The sequence below is a fragment of the Epinephelus lanceolatus genome, chromosome 4, assembly GCF_041903045.1.
Source record: "Epinephelus lanceolatus isolate andai-2023 chromosome 4, ASM4190304v1, whole genome shotgun sequence".
Taxonomy (NCBI): Eukaryota; Metazoa; Chordata; class Actinopteri; order Perciformes; family Serranidae; genus Epinephelus; species Epinephelus lanceolatus.
In genome coordinates this window covers 36,765,016-36,783,146 of record NC_135737.1, presented here as the reverse complement: position 1 = coordinate 36,783,146, position 18,131 = coordinate 36,765,016, and the positions used below count along the sequence as shown (strand labels likewise).

At 41.2% G+C, this 18,131-nt stretch overlaps 1 protein-coding gene across 50 annotated transcripts; it reads left to right on the top strand.

Moving 5' to 3' along the window:
• The first annotated feature begins 1,638 nt into the window (after positions 1-1,638).
• On the top strand, positions 1,639-16,758 carry sh3bgr (SH3 domain binding glutamate-rich protein). 50 transcript variants are annotated; one of them, XM_078167188.1, is made up of 12 exons: positions 1,639-1,833; positions 4,086-4,271; positions 4,513-4,593; positions 6,586-6,675; positions 8,070-8,252; positions 8,885-8,911; positions 10,918-10,941; positions 11,327-11,353; positions 13,420-13,446; positions 14,525-14,563; positions 15,050-15,111; positions 16,043-16,758. In XM_078167188.1, the coding sequence occupies exons 1-11, from the start codon at positions 1,789-1,791 to the stop codon at positions 15,065-15,067; spliced, it is 747 nt and encodes a 248-aa protein (XP_078023314.1). In that variant the 5' UTR covers positions 1,639-1,788; the 3' UTR covers positions 15,068-15,111; positions 16,043-16,758. The 50 variants fall into 50 exon arrangements, with proteins under 50 accessions (XP_078023314.1, XP_078023313.1, XP_078023312.1 ...); XM_078167187.1 differs by having other exon boundaries at positions 8,882-8,911; XM_078167186.1 differs by having other exon boundaries at positions 8,070-8,267.
• Positions 16,759-18,131: the final 1,373 nt, after the last annotated feature.

Sequence of the window (18,131 nt, the reverse complement as noted above, 5' to 3'; positions counted from 1 at the left end):
CTGTACGTCAAGAAGTTTTTACCTTGTGCTTTCTGTACAAGGACAGCAGCAGAGAGTGACACCTGAAGGGTCAAATAAACAGTGTCTTAATCACAACATCCTCTAGTGCAGTGATATTCAGTTTACAACCCATGGGCGAAATCTGGCCTGCAATAGGGTGCTGGGTGGCCCCCTTGACCATTTTTGTAATTCACATTGAAAGTGAATTTATTCACACTGGAAATGATTATTAATTAGATAAGGTGTCATGCATAAAAAAGCATAAAAATAGAGCTTGTTTATTAAAAAAAAAGTGCCAGTGGAGGATCCGCCACATGTCAGGGGCCCCGGTGGCCCTAACCTGAAAGATGCCACTAACATCAGCATGCACTGACCAGAAAGAGACTTATAATGACTGCAAAGGAGCAGCAGTGAGACACAAAATAACTAAAAAAATGAGAAAAATGACACAAAATGACCTCAAAGAGACACAGAACCACAAAAAATGCATAAACACTATAAAGCCCCTTTCCCACTGTACAAAAAACCACTAACACCCACAAACATCTGGCTTTTTAATGCAGTGGGAAAGATTTTAATCAGCATTCACACCCAGGTCAAATGACTCTGCAGTAGTCATGGGTATTTATCGCCTCCAGCTTCGATCAGCATTGAGGAGAAGACAACACCCTGGTGTGTGTGCTAATTTTAGCTCCTTTACCGGTGAGATGCAATGATTCATCACCACAAAATACCGTTCGTCTCCACCCAAGCAGCACTCGAACATCATTTTTGAGAGACAGAATAAGTTAGAGATATATCAAAAGAAGTAACTACTGTAACATTTTCATTGTGCTCCTCTCTACTCCTGTACTGGCATACCCTTCTGCAGCAGAGCCGTGTACACAGCGCTGATCTACAGTTAACTGGAAAGGAGTCTATAGCCTATTTTTAGCCAGTTTATCTGTGTTTAAAAAACTGCGTACATGCGCTGATTTTGGTGGAAAAGGGAGACACAAAACAATTTTAAAAAGAGGAAACCCACCACAAAGTCTGTGTGTCTTGCTCCAGTGTAGGAGAGGTGGTGGGGCCTATTGCATATCTGTGCCCAGGGACCCACTGTCTCATATTACACCCCTGCATCGCCCCTGCATAGGCCTACATCTGATCTGTGTGGGTCTGCTGCCACTGGATTTGCTTTTTGGCAAAGAGGAATGAGGTCAGCAAATGCTGACAGGTTGAAAACAGGTAATTAATTTATTACATATAATCTACTGATTAATATTAGTAATGTTTGTTTATTAACTGGCCACTGGTCTCCTGTTATTTTTGCAAAAGTGGCCCCTGGGCAAAGCAAGTTGAGAACCCATCATTTTGTGTGAATTAAGTGAACAAATTCCCATTTTGTTGGGGGACTTATGCAAGGACCCCAAACAGGCCCGAGTTCCTGCGTTTGGAAACCAAAGCCTGACAGCGTATAGCGCTGGTCAGTGCTATTTCTGTCCATATATGCACTCAGCAAGGAGCTGGAGCCTAACTTCACTGTCCCCTGCGCCGACAGACAGCTGAAGTTGCCAATCAGCCTGTATGGTGCTGCGCCCCTAGGGGCCAACCCGCCAATCCTGCACTAATGGAGCCCGGAGACAAAAATAGCCGTGTGTGTGTGTGTGTGTGTGTGTACGTGTGTGTGTGTTTGTGTGTGATCTCAGTGCTATGTCTCCGTCCTGGGTGAGCTCTAATAATAGAGGAGGCCGACTACTCCTTTAAGAGCCTACTTGTTGCATACTCTACAAAATATATTGTAACAAAATGGTGATCAAAGTATTTCTCGCCACCTCATCGGGATCCACTGCGGTAAGCATTCAGCCTGCGACTCGTTTCTCATTAGAGCCAACTTTGTTACTGCTTATACCGATCAGGACTTTGGCTCACCTCGATTCAGGAGCGCTAAAACTCCAAATTAATGTCACTTGCTTTTAATTGCGCACATGTATATCAACAGGCATGTTCATGGCTTGATGTATACTCAGTGTTTACTTCTGCAGAGCGACAGGACTTTAATTATCCCGCAAGTCGGTGTGATTCCCACGCAGAGCTTTCTAGAACAGGCTCCCAAAGTGTTTCATGTCATGGACCCCGTTATAGAGACCACACAGGCTAACCGGTGCTGCTGGAGATATTGCATCAAGAAACAGCCTTTTCATATTATTTGGTATTTAGATTTACCTTGAGGTGATTGTGTAAACAGTAGGTGGGGTGATCACTGCAGCGGGGAGGGGAATTGATCTTCTAAATCTAATTTAGGCAAAGCTAAAGAAGCAGTTAGAAGCAGTCCAGGGGTGACATGGTGGCCCAGTTGGCCAGCAGTGTTGTCTCACAGCAGAAAGACTTTGTTTTGTCCTCTGGGTGGATTTGTTTGCATGTTCCAGTGTTTTCCATCCTGTGTGTCCAGGGATAGATGCAAGTTACACATACTGTGGTTAGAAATGAGTAGATGTCTATTCATGACTGCACTGGTGTATTTTGAAAATTCAGACCCACTGGTTTTGTATTTTATTTTTGGGATATCTATCTATCTATCTATCTATCTATCTATCTATCTATCTATCTATCTATTAGGGTTGGGGGGAAATCATTACAGCATAATATCGCAATATTTTTGTGTGGCAATATCGCATCGTCACACAGTGCCAACCAGAGCACGATTTTTAAATTATATAAATTAATAATATTACAAGCCTACTCGAATAATATAATCAATTGCTTTGTCAGTCCGCTAGATACATTTTGCTGCAAAAAAATGGCTGAAGTGAGATCAACAGACTGAAAACTTTATCTTATTAGATAAAACAGATGTTAATAATTTGCAGTTTGAAAAAAAGGGAATATATCGCAATATATTTTATCACAATAGTAAGCAAAATACAAGGATACAAAGTGGGAAACAGACAAAAAAGCATAGTTGCAGAAATACAACAGTAAATACGTTGAATGTTTGATGGTGCTGAATAAACAGTGAATAAGAACAGTGAACAGGAATGTTACATGTTTTTGGTTGATAAATAACCAAATCTAGAGAGAGACTTTGACGAGGAGATGCAGTACGAGGACGACAGGCACTTATATAGGAGGCAAACCCTTAATATGGAAGAAAAAAGCAACATTAAAGGGACAGGAGACGCTCAATACTATCAAAACATATTTAAAATCACAATAATATTGTAATAATAATACCATAATACCATATTTTGGATCCTCTGGTGATTCCCAACTCTATTATCCATCTATCTATCTATCCATACATACATATATGCATATACTATAAAACTGAAATTTTCAATATTGGCCTGATCATTTTTTTCTTCATTTAAAGATTAATTGTTTAGACTGATTTGTCAGAATAGTAACCAAAAAAGTCAAAAATAAACCATCATGACTTCCCAGAGCCCAAAATGACACCTTCAGTTTACATTTCCTGTCAAACTAACACTCCAAAACACAAAGATATTCAGTATGCAGCGATATATATTTGCATTTGTGCTTGATAAATAATTAATCAGTATTAAAAAAGTTAGTTTTCTGCCAATCAACTAATTGTTCCAGCCATAGTTTATGTGTTTATGTAGTGGGATGGGGCCAGGAGAAAGTATAACACAACCCTTGGTGTCGTATTTAAATGGTGTACAAGTACTTTCCTAAAGAAACACAAGAATATTGCATTTTTACTGCATCACTGCATTTTGGGCGCAGCAGTAGCTCAATCTATATGACTTGGGTTGGGATTATTAGCTGGAGAAGTGTCAGTTGGCCTCATGGGCTCTGCTGAGGTGCCCTTGAGCAAGGTTCTGAATCCAGCCAATTGGGGTACCTGTTCATGGGAAGTCCCCTCACTCTGACATCCCTCCATTTAATGCATATATAGGTCCTGTTTGTGCATGTGTGTGTATTTTGGGCTTGGGCATGTATCACAACAGACTGGAAAAAATTGAATTTCCCCCTGGGGATTAATAAAGTATCTTCCTCTCTTTTTGTAATCTTTATTATTATTTATTATTATTGTTATTATTATTTATTATTATTATTATTATTATTTTTCTCCATCCCAGATCAAGAAGAAGCAGCAAGATGTGGTCGGCTTCCTGGAGGCTCTTAAAGTGGACTACACTCAGCTGGACATCGCCTGCAATGAGGAGAACCGCATGTGGATGAGGCAGAATGTCCCTGAGGAAAAGAAGCCCGCCAACGGCATCCCTCTGCCCCCTCAAATCTTCAATGAAGAAGGCTACTGTGGGGTGAGTACACACAGACATCCCCACAGTGAAGTTTTACCAGTGGCTGACTCCAGAACACATGGTCAGGGAGGAGGAGTAAAGTGCCATTATCAATGTACACTGCTGTGCTTAAAACAGAGAACCTACTGTATGTGCAGTTATTACACCGTGCAGACACACTCCACCGAGGGCACATGTTGAGACAGTAGGAATAGCAGATGTAGTGAATTGTTAAAGAAAGTTTTCTGTTGTTTTCATGCAGGACTATGAAACGTTCTTCGATGCCAAGGAGGACAACTCGGTGTATGCCTTCCTGGGGCTGCCCCCTCCTCCTGGGTCAAAGGTTGGAACTATTTTCTGTTTTCTACTGTTTAAAATCACAATAATCTAATGTCTTTCACCACTATGCCAGGCGGTAAATCTGCAGTCTTGGTACAGCATGGAGAGTTCAACCAAAGAGTCTTTATAGATTTTCCTTGAGCATGTTTAAATTCAGTCAAACAGATTCTGGTTTGGGTCTCTGCAATACTCTTAGCTTTTTGTAGTGAATACTATGTGAAACCAATTAGTTAATGACTAGAATAATACAATTTAAGCAGCAAATCTCAGCAGAATCATTTAAGCTGTGCTAACGACTAAATTAAAGGCGCTGTATGTAAGAATGTGGCCAAAACGGTTACTGCACTCAAATTCAAAATACAGCCGCGAATCGTGTCTGCCCCCCCTCCCCTACAGATTCGAGGTTGCTGGACAGCGGCACGCTGGAGACTGATTTGTTTGCCCACAGGCGGCTGCCGTGGCAGGGCTGCGTCGCCGTGTCCTTGATCTTCGGTTTTCCAGCGGACCGTTCGAGCAAGTCCGGCTTCTCTGCTGCTAACGCTGCTGCCGGGATACAGCTGAGGAGACTGCTAATGCTATGTATCGGGACACTGCTAATGCTGCTTGCCGTGCTGCTGTAGCTCAGTCGTAACTGTAACTGATGCTGAGACTCTACTCACTGCGTGACTGGTAGACGGCGGTGGGTGGTGCAACAGGCCAAAACACAAATTCAAAACATAAACATGATTTGCGGACCGTAAAATTTTCTTTAAATGCGAATATTCTGGCTGTACTATTGTTGTCGGTTAGATCAGTATGTTATATGAACATTATTCCTTAGTCTCTGTGACATATTAGGAGGATTTTATGACTATTTGCTTTATATTTCTTTCATATAGCTCCTTTAATCAAGCAGCGATCAGGTTATTAAACAACTTTAAAGCCCTGCTCAGGGCCTGAAATCAACACCTGCCAAATACTTGTATATGATGAGCACTTTTTTTTGTGTCATGCATACAGCCCACCTGGGTTTACAAGACAGCAAAACTTATTTAAACCAGATGCTGCACAAGCATTTTCAAGCAACGCTACAGAGAACAAAACACTGTAAACAATACCAGATAATTATGTTGTCAGACCTTATTGCCAATGACAAAATTCATAGATAACTGATGAAGTGTGTATAATTGTGACCTACTAGAGCAGTGATTTCCAACTGGTCCGGCCACAGGGTCCAGATTCTCCTTGGTCATTTGTTTAAGTACCACACAGTTCAATATATTCAGCATCTTACTTGCATTTGGCCATGTCATTGAGCTACTTTGCCATCTCTTAGATGTAGCTGTCCATTAGTCACTTTCTCTACAGCAGGAAACGGAGCTCCAAAGTAAAAGCCCTGGCCAGAAATTCATTGTACTTCAAAATAAAGTGTGTTTTTTTTACAAACTTGACATATTCATGAGTCACTTGTGACCCATTCAGAATGGACCCGGGACCCACTTTTGGACCAGGACTCACCAGTCGGGAACACTAGAGTGATAGACACTACAGTAAATAGTCGGTTTTGCCTTTTTTCAACTCTTATGAGACAAAGTTAGCTTCTTTAAACACATCACAATTAATCATCTGTACACCAGAATATTTCAAGGTTCTATCAGGTCATTTCATGAAAGAAATGCACTTCATACAGGGGAAAAAAGGACTGACTTTTACCTCAGTGGTGAGTAATAGCAAGTTAAAACACCTGACACATCTGTGAGTGATAAATCCAATTTTGGACAGAACTACTTAAGACTTTTAAGATTCACTTTTCAAAATCATACTTAGTTTTATCTCACTATTAAATATATTTAAATGGATACTTAAGATTGTACTTTAAGAAATCATTTTGGTTTGAAAATATTCAGTGGTTGCAACCTAAAAACTTAGAGGACACATTAGCTGGTGAAACAGTAAATCTCAATCCCCGATCCCGTCTGATACACCTATGTTAAACCTGATCATTTCATCAACACAGGAAGCAGAACAGGCCAACAAGGCAGACATAGTGGAGAACGGGACCCACGCTGAGGAAACTAATGCAGAGGGGAACCTCGATGACTCAATAGTAATGCCGTCGTGTCATTTCTCCCTCATGTTTTTTTTTTTTTTAAACTCTCACCGTTTCCTTTCCATCCAGTGTAACATCTGTCCATACCTGTTTATTCAAATAGACTCCTAATTTCCTCTACTCCACTCTGTCCCAGTCATCACGTTGACTAATCTGACTGCGTTCTGCATGAGTGACACATTTTATGTTCACAATAACACAATATGCAGAGCTGTCGTTATAACGCTGTGACATTGCATCACTGTGCTGAAGTGTGAAGCATCATGTTCCTGCAATCCTGTCCACAGTTATTACTTTACAATGTGGGGTATGTTTGATTTGCAGTGTGAAATGTGATGTTTGGTTTCATTATTGTGTTTTAGTTCAATACTTTTAAAAAGCATTTAATGTTTTTAACACACCTTCATTCCAGTGACTTTCTAACGATTTTCCTCCCTTAAGAAAATCCCTGCTGGTCATCAGTTTCACCACAGAGCAGATTAGACACACTTTAACACAGATCTGAAGACACCAAAGAACAGACATCATTCACTTTAGATATTTAAATCTGATCATCTTTTAAATTGAATAATATTCAAGTAATGCATGAGCACAAATCCCTCTACTCCACTGATTTTCTGCTTTGGGATTTAAAGTAACTGAGGAAGATTTCATGGATCTTTTTTGGATGTCGATAGCTAAAAACACAACTGAAGACTTCTGCTTAGCTGAACCTGTGATCTACCTTTTGTTATCCCGCAGGGTATAACGCAGTGCTGCACAAACAAAGAGCACACCGAGTTCATTTTAGGTGCATTTTCTTCCCAGCAGGAGTTCAGGTACCCCTGTGCTTTTACTGCTCAACATTTTGGGAAATAAACGTATTCACTGAGAGATGGAAAAACTATTATGCCTGTAGGGTAAATGTGAAGCTAAACTGCAGCCGTTTAGCTTAGCTTAGCACAAAGACTGGAAACAGATGGAAACAGCTAGCCTGGCTCTGTCCAAAGCTATCAAAATCCACCTACAGGCGCCACTAAAATTCTCTATTAAACATGTTACATCTCATACTGTTGTCGAAACATTCCTTTAAGGCCATGATGTCTGATTCTCACCTAAAGGCTGTCTTCAACTCACGATGCATCATTCCAAACTTTTCTTATAAAGGAAGCACTGACTCACCACTCTCCACCTTTTTAAATGCTACTACTTCCTCCCCTTCTCCATTTTATTCCTAGGATTGACTAACACCCACCATTACAGTTTCTCAACCCCTCCAACTGATGAGCCGACCGTCTTTGTGCTGTCGAAGCAGTGTCTGAACAACTGTGCTTTTAAAACTTTAAGTTCTTTCTTTAATCACATCATTTGTTTTCCTTGACCACCGGTTGTTGTTTTCACTTCACAATAAGGAGGTTCCAGTGGAGGAGCGCAATGGGGTTGCACATGAGGAGGAGGAGGAAGGTGAGGGTGGCGAGGAGGAGGAGGAGGAGGAGGAGGTAGCAGAAGGAGATGATGAAGCCGTGGAAGGAGAAACAGCAGGAGACGAGGCCCCCGCAGAAGAGGTGGAGGAGGTGGAGGAAGAAACAGACGAGGTCACACAGGATACAGTAATTGCCCCCAACTACAATCCCACCTCCCGTAGTTTTTCCTCTCACTCCGTCCCTTGAATGTTTTGAACTGAATGTCCTCTCCTCTACTTTCCCATCATTTCTGGAATGCTGTGTTTTTCCTCCCCTCAGCGTCTCCACTGTCCCTTTAATGTTGTCTTTTTCCTCCATATTAAGGGTTTGCCTCCTTTCTAAGTGCCTGTTGTCCTCGTACTGCATCTCTTTGTTAAAGTCTCTCTCTGGGTTCGGCTATTTAGTAACCAAAAACATGTAACGTGTAACTGTTTGCTGTTGTTCACTGTTTATTCAGCACCATTGGACATTGAACGTCTTTATTGTTGTATTCCTGCAACTTTTTATGCTTTTTTGGCTGTTTCCCACTTGTATCCTTGTATTTTGCTGATGATATTGTCACCACTTGTCGTTTATCCCGCATTCCACTGCATATCCAATCACTGTTAATTGTCCTGGTCAGTAGGGCCCCTTTGTCTGGTTCAATAAGCCTGATCTGTGGGTGCTGTTGTGTTTCAGTATGAATATCCGGTATGTGTTGTGTGTGGGGATTAGTCCGAACTATGTGCACATCTCTAATACTATCTTATCTCTTCTGTTAGCAGGCCCACGCAGAGGAGGAAGAAGAACAGGTAGGTTTATCAAACGTGCACAAACACACTGATGTCTGCTTGATCTGAAAATGATGATTACTAACATGAGCTGAACTTGTAAGATGTCAATTACCTGTCAAATTCATTTGTTTTAATTCTCACCTGAAAGCTGGGTTAATAATAATAATGCGAAAACTATCTTCTTGGGGTGCTGTTTGATATTTCAAAGTAGAATTAAGGCTGATTGTCATTTACCATTGGTTTTAAGAGCTTTAAAAAGAATGTCTATTAGTGAGAGTGTATCCTGTCTTTGTAAAATGAGTAAGTAATTAAGTAAACAAAATTTATTTATACAGTGCTTTTAGCAGACATAGGTCACAAAGTGCTTCACAAGAGCAATATACAACAAGAAAAAAAACATAAAGACAAAGTGACTATCCGCTGCGAGGGTCATAAGGACAGAGGGATGTCGTATGCTGTAAAGCCCTGTGATGCAAATTGTGATTTGTGATATTGGGCTTTATAAATAAAATTGATTGATTGATTGATTGACTTTTATTAGTATTGCTTAGCATAGCATTTCAGCGGTCCAGACCCTAATTGGCAGTCAAGGAGCCTAGATAACCTGAAAGGCTCACAAGGTTTAAACGAGAAGTGGAGCTGGATATCATCTGCATATAAATGATATGCAGTGTTATACCTGTTTATTTTTTTGTCCCAATGACAGCAAATATAGAGAAAATAACAGGCTCAAGAACCGAGCCCTGTGGGACACCAGAGGATAGTGGAGAGGAATCAGACACAAAGTCACCAATAGAGATGGAGAAATGGAGAGAGATATGAAGAAAACTAGTGTAATGCTTTGCCTAATATGCCAAGGCCAGTCATGCAACTTGTTAATGAGGATTTCATGGTCTACTGTGTTGAATACAGAACTGAGGTCCAGAAGTACTAACACAAAACAGTCACCTCCATCAAAGGACATTAGAATATCATTTGAAACTCTCAGAGTTACAGTTTCAGGAGAGTTCTGTTTCCTAAACCCTGACTGAAACTTGTTTTTAATATTTACTTGTCGTAAATATAGAGTAGTATTATGTCATACATGACATATTTACTCAAACGTTGTTTCTAATCAATAGTCATGTGGAATTTGTTGAAATATATATAACACTCCTTAATAGTCACAGTTGATCCAATGCTAACCTCTAATGCCCAGTATGTTGCACAGAGGATGATCAGCCATACTAAGAGGTACAAACTCATTGTCACTGTAAATTACTGTGTGCTGTATTTGCAATGTAGGCTATATTATGGAATTGTAATGTTCACTGGAGAAAAAATACTGCTCTGTTTTTTAACTAACAAGATAATAATCTTGTTAATTCAGAAAAACAGGTTGAATATATTTTCTTTTCATAAGTGAATGCTTTTCGCCTCTGTAGTACAACTCTGGTTTTAGTGTAACCTCTCCTATTCTCTGTTCAAGGGCAGTGGATGATTTTTTTATTTTCTCATCCCTTTGACTGCGTACAAGCATTTGAATGCTTGAAATCTCTTTTTTTTTCTCCCTATTTTGTAACCTCTAAAAACTAATATCTTCCATTCAGCCACAGTTTTCCAGAGTATTGTGGTGGGAATGCATGTCATGATCATCAAACAAATTTAACAGCTTCACACCACCAAGAAAATACATTTAACAGGGAACTTTTTTTTAAGGAAATGCCTCATTCCACTTTTTGGCACCTAGTTTTTATGGGTATTACTGCCCTGGTAATGTGGGATATATTAAGTCTCAGCTGCCTTACAACATTTTTTATTGTGGTTATAAACGTCTTTTACTTCAGGAAGCTGCATGTAAGAATTAGCATGTCTCTTCAGTTTGTGTTCCAGTCGCCTGACTCATGACTTCACATGACTTAGATGCATCAGTTTCAGAGGTCCTTCTGCTGGTCTTCACGCCAGTTTTGTTCCTCATGCACGCACTGTACGGCATTTGACCCCTTCTTTGCCCTTTTGTCCATCTCTTGGTTTGCTCCCTCCAGGAGGAAGAGGATTTGCAGTCAGAGGTAACTGTACGTCGGTGATCGTCTCTTTCTGCGGTTCCTCTGTATAGTCATCAGCAGTGTGGGTTTGATGGTGCAGAGATTGGGGAAGGCTGCTCTTTTTAGGTTGGGGTGGGACGGGGGTCTCGGTCTGCTGTTTCCACTTAATCTGTATACTCTTTCATCTCTTCATCACGTCACTCCATTTTTAACCATTTTGTTTTCCTCTCTTTCCGCTAACATCCTGTTCCTCATTCCTTCCCAGTTTCTGTAGCTGCTTCCTGACAACCTCAACTATCCCTATGTAGTTTTCATTTTAAATAGGGAGACTTCTCTATAGTGCATGTCTATGGTGCTCTTTTGCTCCCCACACAGCCTGCTGACCTGCTGTCTGTCATTTTACTTCTAGGAGGAAGAAGAGCTACGACAGCTTGAGGTAGATTCATGTGATATGTGTTGTAATCTGCGCCTCGCCTTCCTCAGTTTCCTTTCTTGCTTCCTTTGCCACCTCACAGTTTATCAAACATTCCTTTACATTTTCTCTTGGACTTTGTCCCACCAACAAGTACAGAGTCAGAATAAAGTTAAGATTAAGGACAACACTTTTGGCCACGCTAAGAGGTTTTGCTCGCAACCTCAAGTGTGCATCGTCTCTATCCACTCACATATGTAGCGGTGACTTAAAATATCACCTCCAGTGCTTGTCACAAGTACATTGCCGATATAAGAATTATTTTCTGACAGGTAATAATGTAATATATTGAACAATGTGAAATCTTTTTACTTACATAAGACACATTACTTTGAATCTGCATTCTAGTATGTGTGCATTGAATTTACAGTCTGCTCTTAAGGGTTGACCCTCTTCTGCATCCCTGTTTGCACTCACACAACCTCAGACACATACACACATCTGCACATGCACTCACACACAGGGATGTAATTTCCGCTGGGGGCGGGGGAAACACATCCGTCTCAATTTTTAAGATCTTGTTTTTGAACTGTGCACTTTTATAGCTTCACTTTACAGTTTACTCTCTCTAAACAGCGTCCTCATACTCATTAGATGAGTGAATATTGATTCACTGAAGGGTAGCCTTCAGTTACTACAGTGTCCTCACAGCAATAAGCTTTATAAGCAGCCCTGAGGGTGTGTGCACATTAAAGGGACAGATCACCCCCACATCAAAAATACACATTGATTCCCCCTTACCTGTGGTGCTATTTATCAGTCTAGCTTGTTTTGGTGTGAGCTGCAGAGTGTTGGAGGTATTGGCCGTAGAGATGTCTGCATTCTCGTGAATATAATGGAACTAGATGGCACTCCACTTGTGATGCACATAGTACCAGAAATTACATTTGAAAAACTCAAAAGCGATGTCTCTTTTCAGAGACCATGACCTGGTTACTCAAAATAATCCACAGACCTTGTCGTGAACAGTTTCATCTCTGAGCTATTTTCTGTACATCTGCACCTGTTGATGAGAGGCTGTTGTTTGTGACAGCTCGAGGTGTAAACATTAATGGCGTCCTCCTCAGCTGAACTGTAATGTTAGCTATCTCAGTGGTGCTGGACGAGCTATCAATAGATACATGCTTCGTTTTGTGTTGTGATGTAGTTGGCAGGTAGAAAGAAAATTGTTCCGACGTGAAACTGCTCACAACAAGGTCTGTGGATTACCTTGAGTAACTGGGTCATGATTTCTGGAAAGAGACATTGCTGATAAATTTTACATGAACTTTTTGGTGCTTTGAGCACCAGAAGCCGAGTTCCATCTAGTTCCAGTATATTGGAGAGATGGCAAACTGATAAACAGCTCTACAGCCAAGAGGAAAGATATGTAGTTTTGATTTGGGGACAAACTGTTCCTTTTAGCGATGAAGACAGGGTTTCTTGGTTAAGACTTGTTCGCGATCAACTCAGCAGCTTTTCTCACAGCATTGCTTTTAACTCTGGGTTAACTTCCCCAGAGAGTTCAGACTGCTCTAGATCCTAGGATATAACAAAAAAGTCCACTTTAAACAATGTCCCTGTTCTAAGTGCTGTGTGAAAAGAGCTCTGCCTCTCTGAGACATTCCAGCTTCTGCCTGATCTTCTATCACGTATGCTTCACTGCTTTGCTTTGCTTTGCCCTCTTTCCTCTACACCTTTCCTTCTTCTTTTGTTGCTGTCCCACCTCTCTTACAGGAGCAAGACGAACAAGGCAGTGAGGTAGTTTGTGGCGTCTTGTATTTTTTTAGGCTTTATAGACTTGAGAGGTTTCTGCTGCTCTTCTTCTTTTTTTCCCCACCTCTCTCTGTGTGCTGCATGGTCGATTATTTTCCACGGAGATGCCTGATGGTGTGCAGCATGATAAATATGACATATTCGACCTAAACCTAAGGTGGATTTAGTGTGGTAACAAACATGCGAGTCCATATACGGGTACTGAATTACGTTGATTTTCTTTCCTTCTTTGTGAAATTCCTGTACTAAACACCACATGCTGTCATCTTCCATAGGAAGAAGAAGAGGCTGAAGTAGAAGAGGTATATTTGTCCTGGTTTTGCATGGTGTGAATCATACTGGGATTTTTATGCATGATATGATTGCATACCAAGACTGTGTGTACAGGTGTATGCAAACATTTCTGCTGCCTCCGTCCAGGGCAGTTGTGTGCTGTGCAGTCCGGTGCACATTTTGGGTGTGTGACTCTGATTTTCATTGATGTGCATTACTTCAAAGATGGCACCATACAATATTTATTGTTAGTCCAGTGTGCACTGAAGAACACTTGTTCAGGCATTTTCTCAGAGTCTGCCAAGACGTCTTTACTTTGTTTTGATGCTGTGAGAACAGGTGGAAAGTTTTGTTGTGTTGTTCAACTCCGCCTGTGTGCACACAAGCATAACTTGGACGTGTTTGGTTGTGTTGCACGGAGAGGGGACACTCTGACTTGACAGGGGGACATGTCTCTCTCTTTTTTTTAAGACGAAGTTATGCCTTTTGTTTCTTTTTGCCAAGAGCACCCTGAAACAAAGTGGATGTGACAAGCTCCAAAGAGGATGGATGAGATGGAGCACTTCTTGTTATTTTGTAACAACGGGAGGAAACAACAGAAAAAGTTGCATCAGATGACCCACTGGATTATGAGCTGTTGCCTAATTTGTTTCCAGGTTGTGTCGATCTCTTTGCGATAGCATTAATGATGACGGGATGGAATTAAGTGATTGTGGCTTCTAATTATAGATAATGATGTAAACTCCCTTTGTCCCTTAGTGAGTGTGTTGTTTACTTCAGTCATCAAACTTCCACTGCAACGTGTTTAAACACATCATGTAATGACTTAAAACACCATCTTATATGGTGCATTGCCTCAAGCACCACTCCTATCTCACTTAGGTCACCCCAGGATAAACGGAAATCTGTTGGGTCATTAGTTCCCTTAGTTTCTCTCCTCCCTGCTGTCGTGTCCACTGGCCGCACCTCTCTCGGGTTTCATCTCCTCCATTTTTAACCCACACCCACAACAAACACTAATATGTGAAGTCCTCTCACCTTACTGTCATTCGGACCATGACTTCACACAACCCCCTCATTTTCTCTTTCTTTTTTAACATCTCAAAGGAAGAAGAAGAAGAAGAAGAAGACGTGGAAGAAACACAGGTAGTAAATACAACAACAACTGAAATCCATGCCTGTTAAGAGGGCGGATCACTCTTTTAAAGCAACGTGAAAATTCAGACCCAGTAATCACTGATTCTCTCTGAATTAGGAGTCTTGGTGGAGAGCAATAAGAGGGGAGAGCTTTTGGCTTTTTTGTACCATCTGTCATCGTTTCTTTTTATTTGCGCAACAAACTAAGCAGATCCAACTGTAATCTTTTTTCTTAAATCCACCAAGCTCTAAGCTCCGCCCGCCCGATGGATCTGACCTGGGTCGCTGAGAGGAAGGGGCTAAAACAACATAACACACAGACCACCCCAGTTTGTACTGAATTGTTAGATTAGTTGACAAAGGAAAACTTAAGATGCTGTAATCACATAACAGTTCTACAGAAATCAACTCAAAACACAGATTGTAATACATTCTCTCTACATCTTTCATTGTTTTCCATATTTGTTATTTACACATGATTATTTCGTCTAACAGGAGGAAGAGGCTGAGTAGTTGAAGACGAGCGACGTCACTGATGCTGACTTGCTACTATCCAGGTAAAAACACTTTCCCCACTGCTCTGAGTCAGTGCTCTTGCTGCACCACTGGAGGGCAGTAAAACATTATGTGAATTGGTAGCAAACATTAACCACAACATGAATAGGTCCCCTCGGCGTAGCTTTTATATTTGGCATTTATGTAACCAGATTAATTAAACTGTGTTTTGCATTTGTGTGCCTCTTTGACCCTGCTATCAAATCAGAGGCCTCCGAATAATAACAGTCAGTCAACCTGTCTGCTTTATATACTTCCTATACTGTGCCCATGAAGCAGCGTTATTGCATTCACTGCAATATAATGTTCTTGCCTTTACATATAAGATGCATAAATCTCATATACTAACACTGATGCTCCCCTTGCTTCACCTTGGCGCTTGTATTTTCCATTGGCGTGCACTTTGAGGTGTTAAGTTAGAGGAAACAAAATAATGCAGCAGCCTATTTACAAGGGGATGCCACCACTGTCTGTATGTGCAAACAGCTTCAGTGAGCACACACAGTGCCTGGGGATCATCTGGAGCCATAACGAAAACATCCCACAATTCCCTTTTGTTTTGTTCCTCTGAGGCAGTGGCAGTGATGATGATGATGATAGTAATAATCCTAATCTTCAAAGCATGTCTTTTAGTCCCTCTCTGCATGTCAGGCATCTATGACCCGCTGCATTAATAGCCACAGAGCACGCTTTGAAGGAATGGCAGTGCTCGTCTCCCGCCTCCCTTAGCTGTCTCCCAACCCCTGCAAGCCCCTGTCACGCCTTGTTAGAGGAAGCTGCTAAGTGAGCTTCAGATGTGCCTCCGGAGGAGCGGGCACGCTGGGTGGCACAGGCGTAGCGGTGATGGTGGCTGCCTCAACCACCACAGATAACTGGGAAAATGTGTGACCTTATTTTTTTTTCTCTTTATTTTCTGCGTGCCTTGTGTTTCAGCCTGAAGGAGCCTCCTGTTACGTCCCCCCGACCCCTGATGCTTGACCCCCTCCACCCCTCCCCAAGGCCACACTGGACGCCACTGGAAACTGTCGGTGTTGTGCTCAAAGGCGCCATCCAAACTGAAAAGTCCTAACCCACATTTGCCCCGGTCCCCTTTCCCTTTTGACTGCAATGTTGACTTAATTTTTATATTTTACGTTTAGAGGAGTACTGTAATGAAAATGCGCAGAGTAGCCTTAGTGGTGTCAGTTTGTTTTTAATGAGTAGCTTTTGTAAAATGCAAAACAGTTATTTTGTTAAACTCAAACATATTTCTCATGTTTTACTTTTAGAAATTCTAGTTTTCTAACACAAAGAGGCAGTGACCTTTTCAAAAAGTATTACCTTGGCATACCTTTGCTTGTGGCCTACTTCAAATTCAAAGGTTTTAACTCACTCTCTGTGTGTTCTGCTCTTTTGTCAGTAGTTCTTCCAATATTGTTCCTCAATGACTCCTATCAGCTGAATTTATTAAAGCAAACTAAGACTCCTAATGGACACGTGAGATAAAAAAAATATGCACTTACTGCAGAACTGCAAACGACTCCACCACCAATACATTTACTTCTGCCAATACTGCTGTCTAATCAATGCACTTTGTTGAATGAAGAGTGAAACATGTGACTAAGACTTGGATGCAATGGGAAATGCATTAAAGTAAACTGGTGAAAACACTCAGTGGTTCTTTTTTGTTTTATCTGAACTCTTCTGTTGGCATATTTTTAGATCAGTGGACCATTGTGCAGAGTGAGCAGCGCAGGGGCAAACAGGAAAATAAAGTCTATGCTTTGTTCTAAGAGATCCTGGGAAAAAGGAGGAGGAGGACATAGAAATATATTTTGGCAAGACAATGCAAGGACTTAACAATAACAAGTAAGTGTTATGAAGATGTTAAAAATAAAATAGGCTATCATTTACGCAGGACCACTGCCGTACAGTTCGAAAAATAAGCATGACTTCATTCTTTATTTAAATTTAGAGCCACTGAACAGAAATAAGACGTGACGCTGACAAAACCCTCATTTGCAATATGCAAAAACATAAGTCCTGATCACCCAAAAGTACCTAAAATAACGCCATGCTAGTAACTCTGAAGAAGATACAGTATACTTCATTAATCCCAAAGGGGAATTTAATTTTTTTCACTCTGTTGTCATACACACACAGGTCCGAAATACACACACACATACACACACACACACACACACACAAACAGGACCTATACATGCATGAAATGAAGATGTCACAGCGAGGGGGTTGCCTTGGACGGGCGTCCCGGGCAGCTGAGGGTTCAGGGCCTTGCTCAAGAGCTCCCTGGAGGCAAACTGTCACCGCTCTAGCTACCAGTCCACACTCCATACTTGGTCCTTATGGGGACTTGAGCTGGTGATCTTCCAGTTCCCAAGCCAAGTCCCTATGGGCTGAGCTCCTGCCGTCCCAGCTTCTGTGATGCTGTGCTTAAACACCAGCATGCCAGCATTCCTACAATGACAGTGCTATGTGTAGCAGGTACAATGTTTGCTGCTCATCACATTAAATATTCAATACTTACAAATTCAATATAGTTGATTTGAATTTGCTTTGATGAGCTCAAACACTAACGTCATTCACTGAGACTTAACTAAGTGGTAAAACATTAAATTACCTTAATGGTTGAAAGAGTATCATAAATATCTAATAAATATAACAAGTATTTCCAGGGTGATATCATCATCACCACAAACCCCACAGTACAGCACACCATTGTATGTCCAGTGGACTGATGGGACTCACTGAAGAAAGTTGGTCATGCACCAAAGTATGGGACAAACTGAAGTTTTGACCTGATATTGGTGCAGGATGAAAAGGCAGCAGGATTTCATGGTTATCCATAGCTGCTGCAACATCTCAGTCGAAGCTACAATTGTCAACCTCATGGTGCCACTAAGGGAGAAGTCAGGGAATCACCAAAGTCACATGAACACTGTTGTGTCCTCCGAACCCAGCTTAAAAAAAAAAAGGGCAAATTTATTGGCCACATTTGAAGAAGCCTTTAAAATGGGATAAC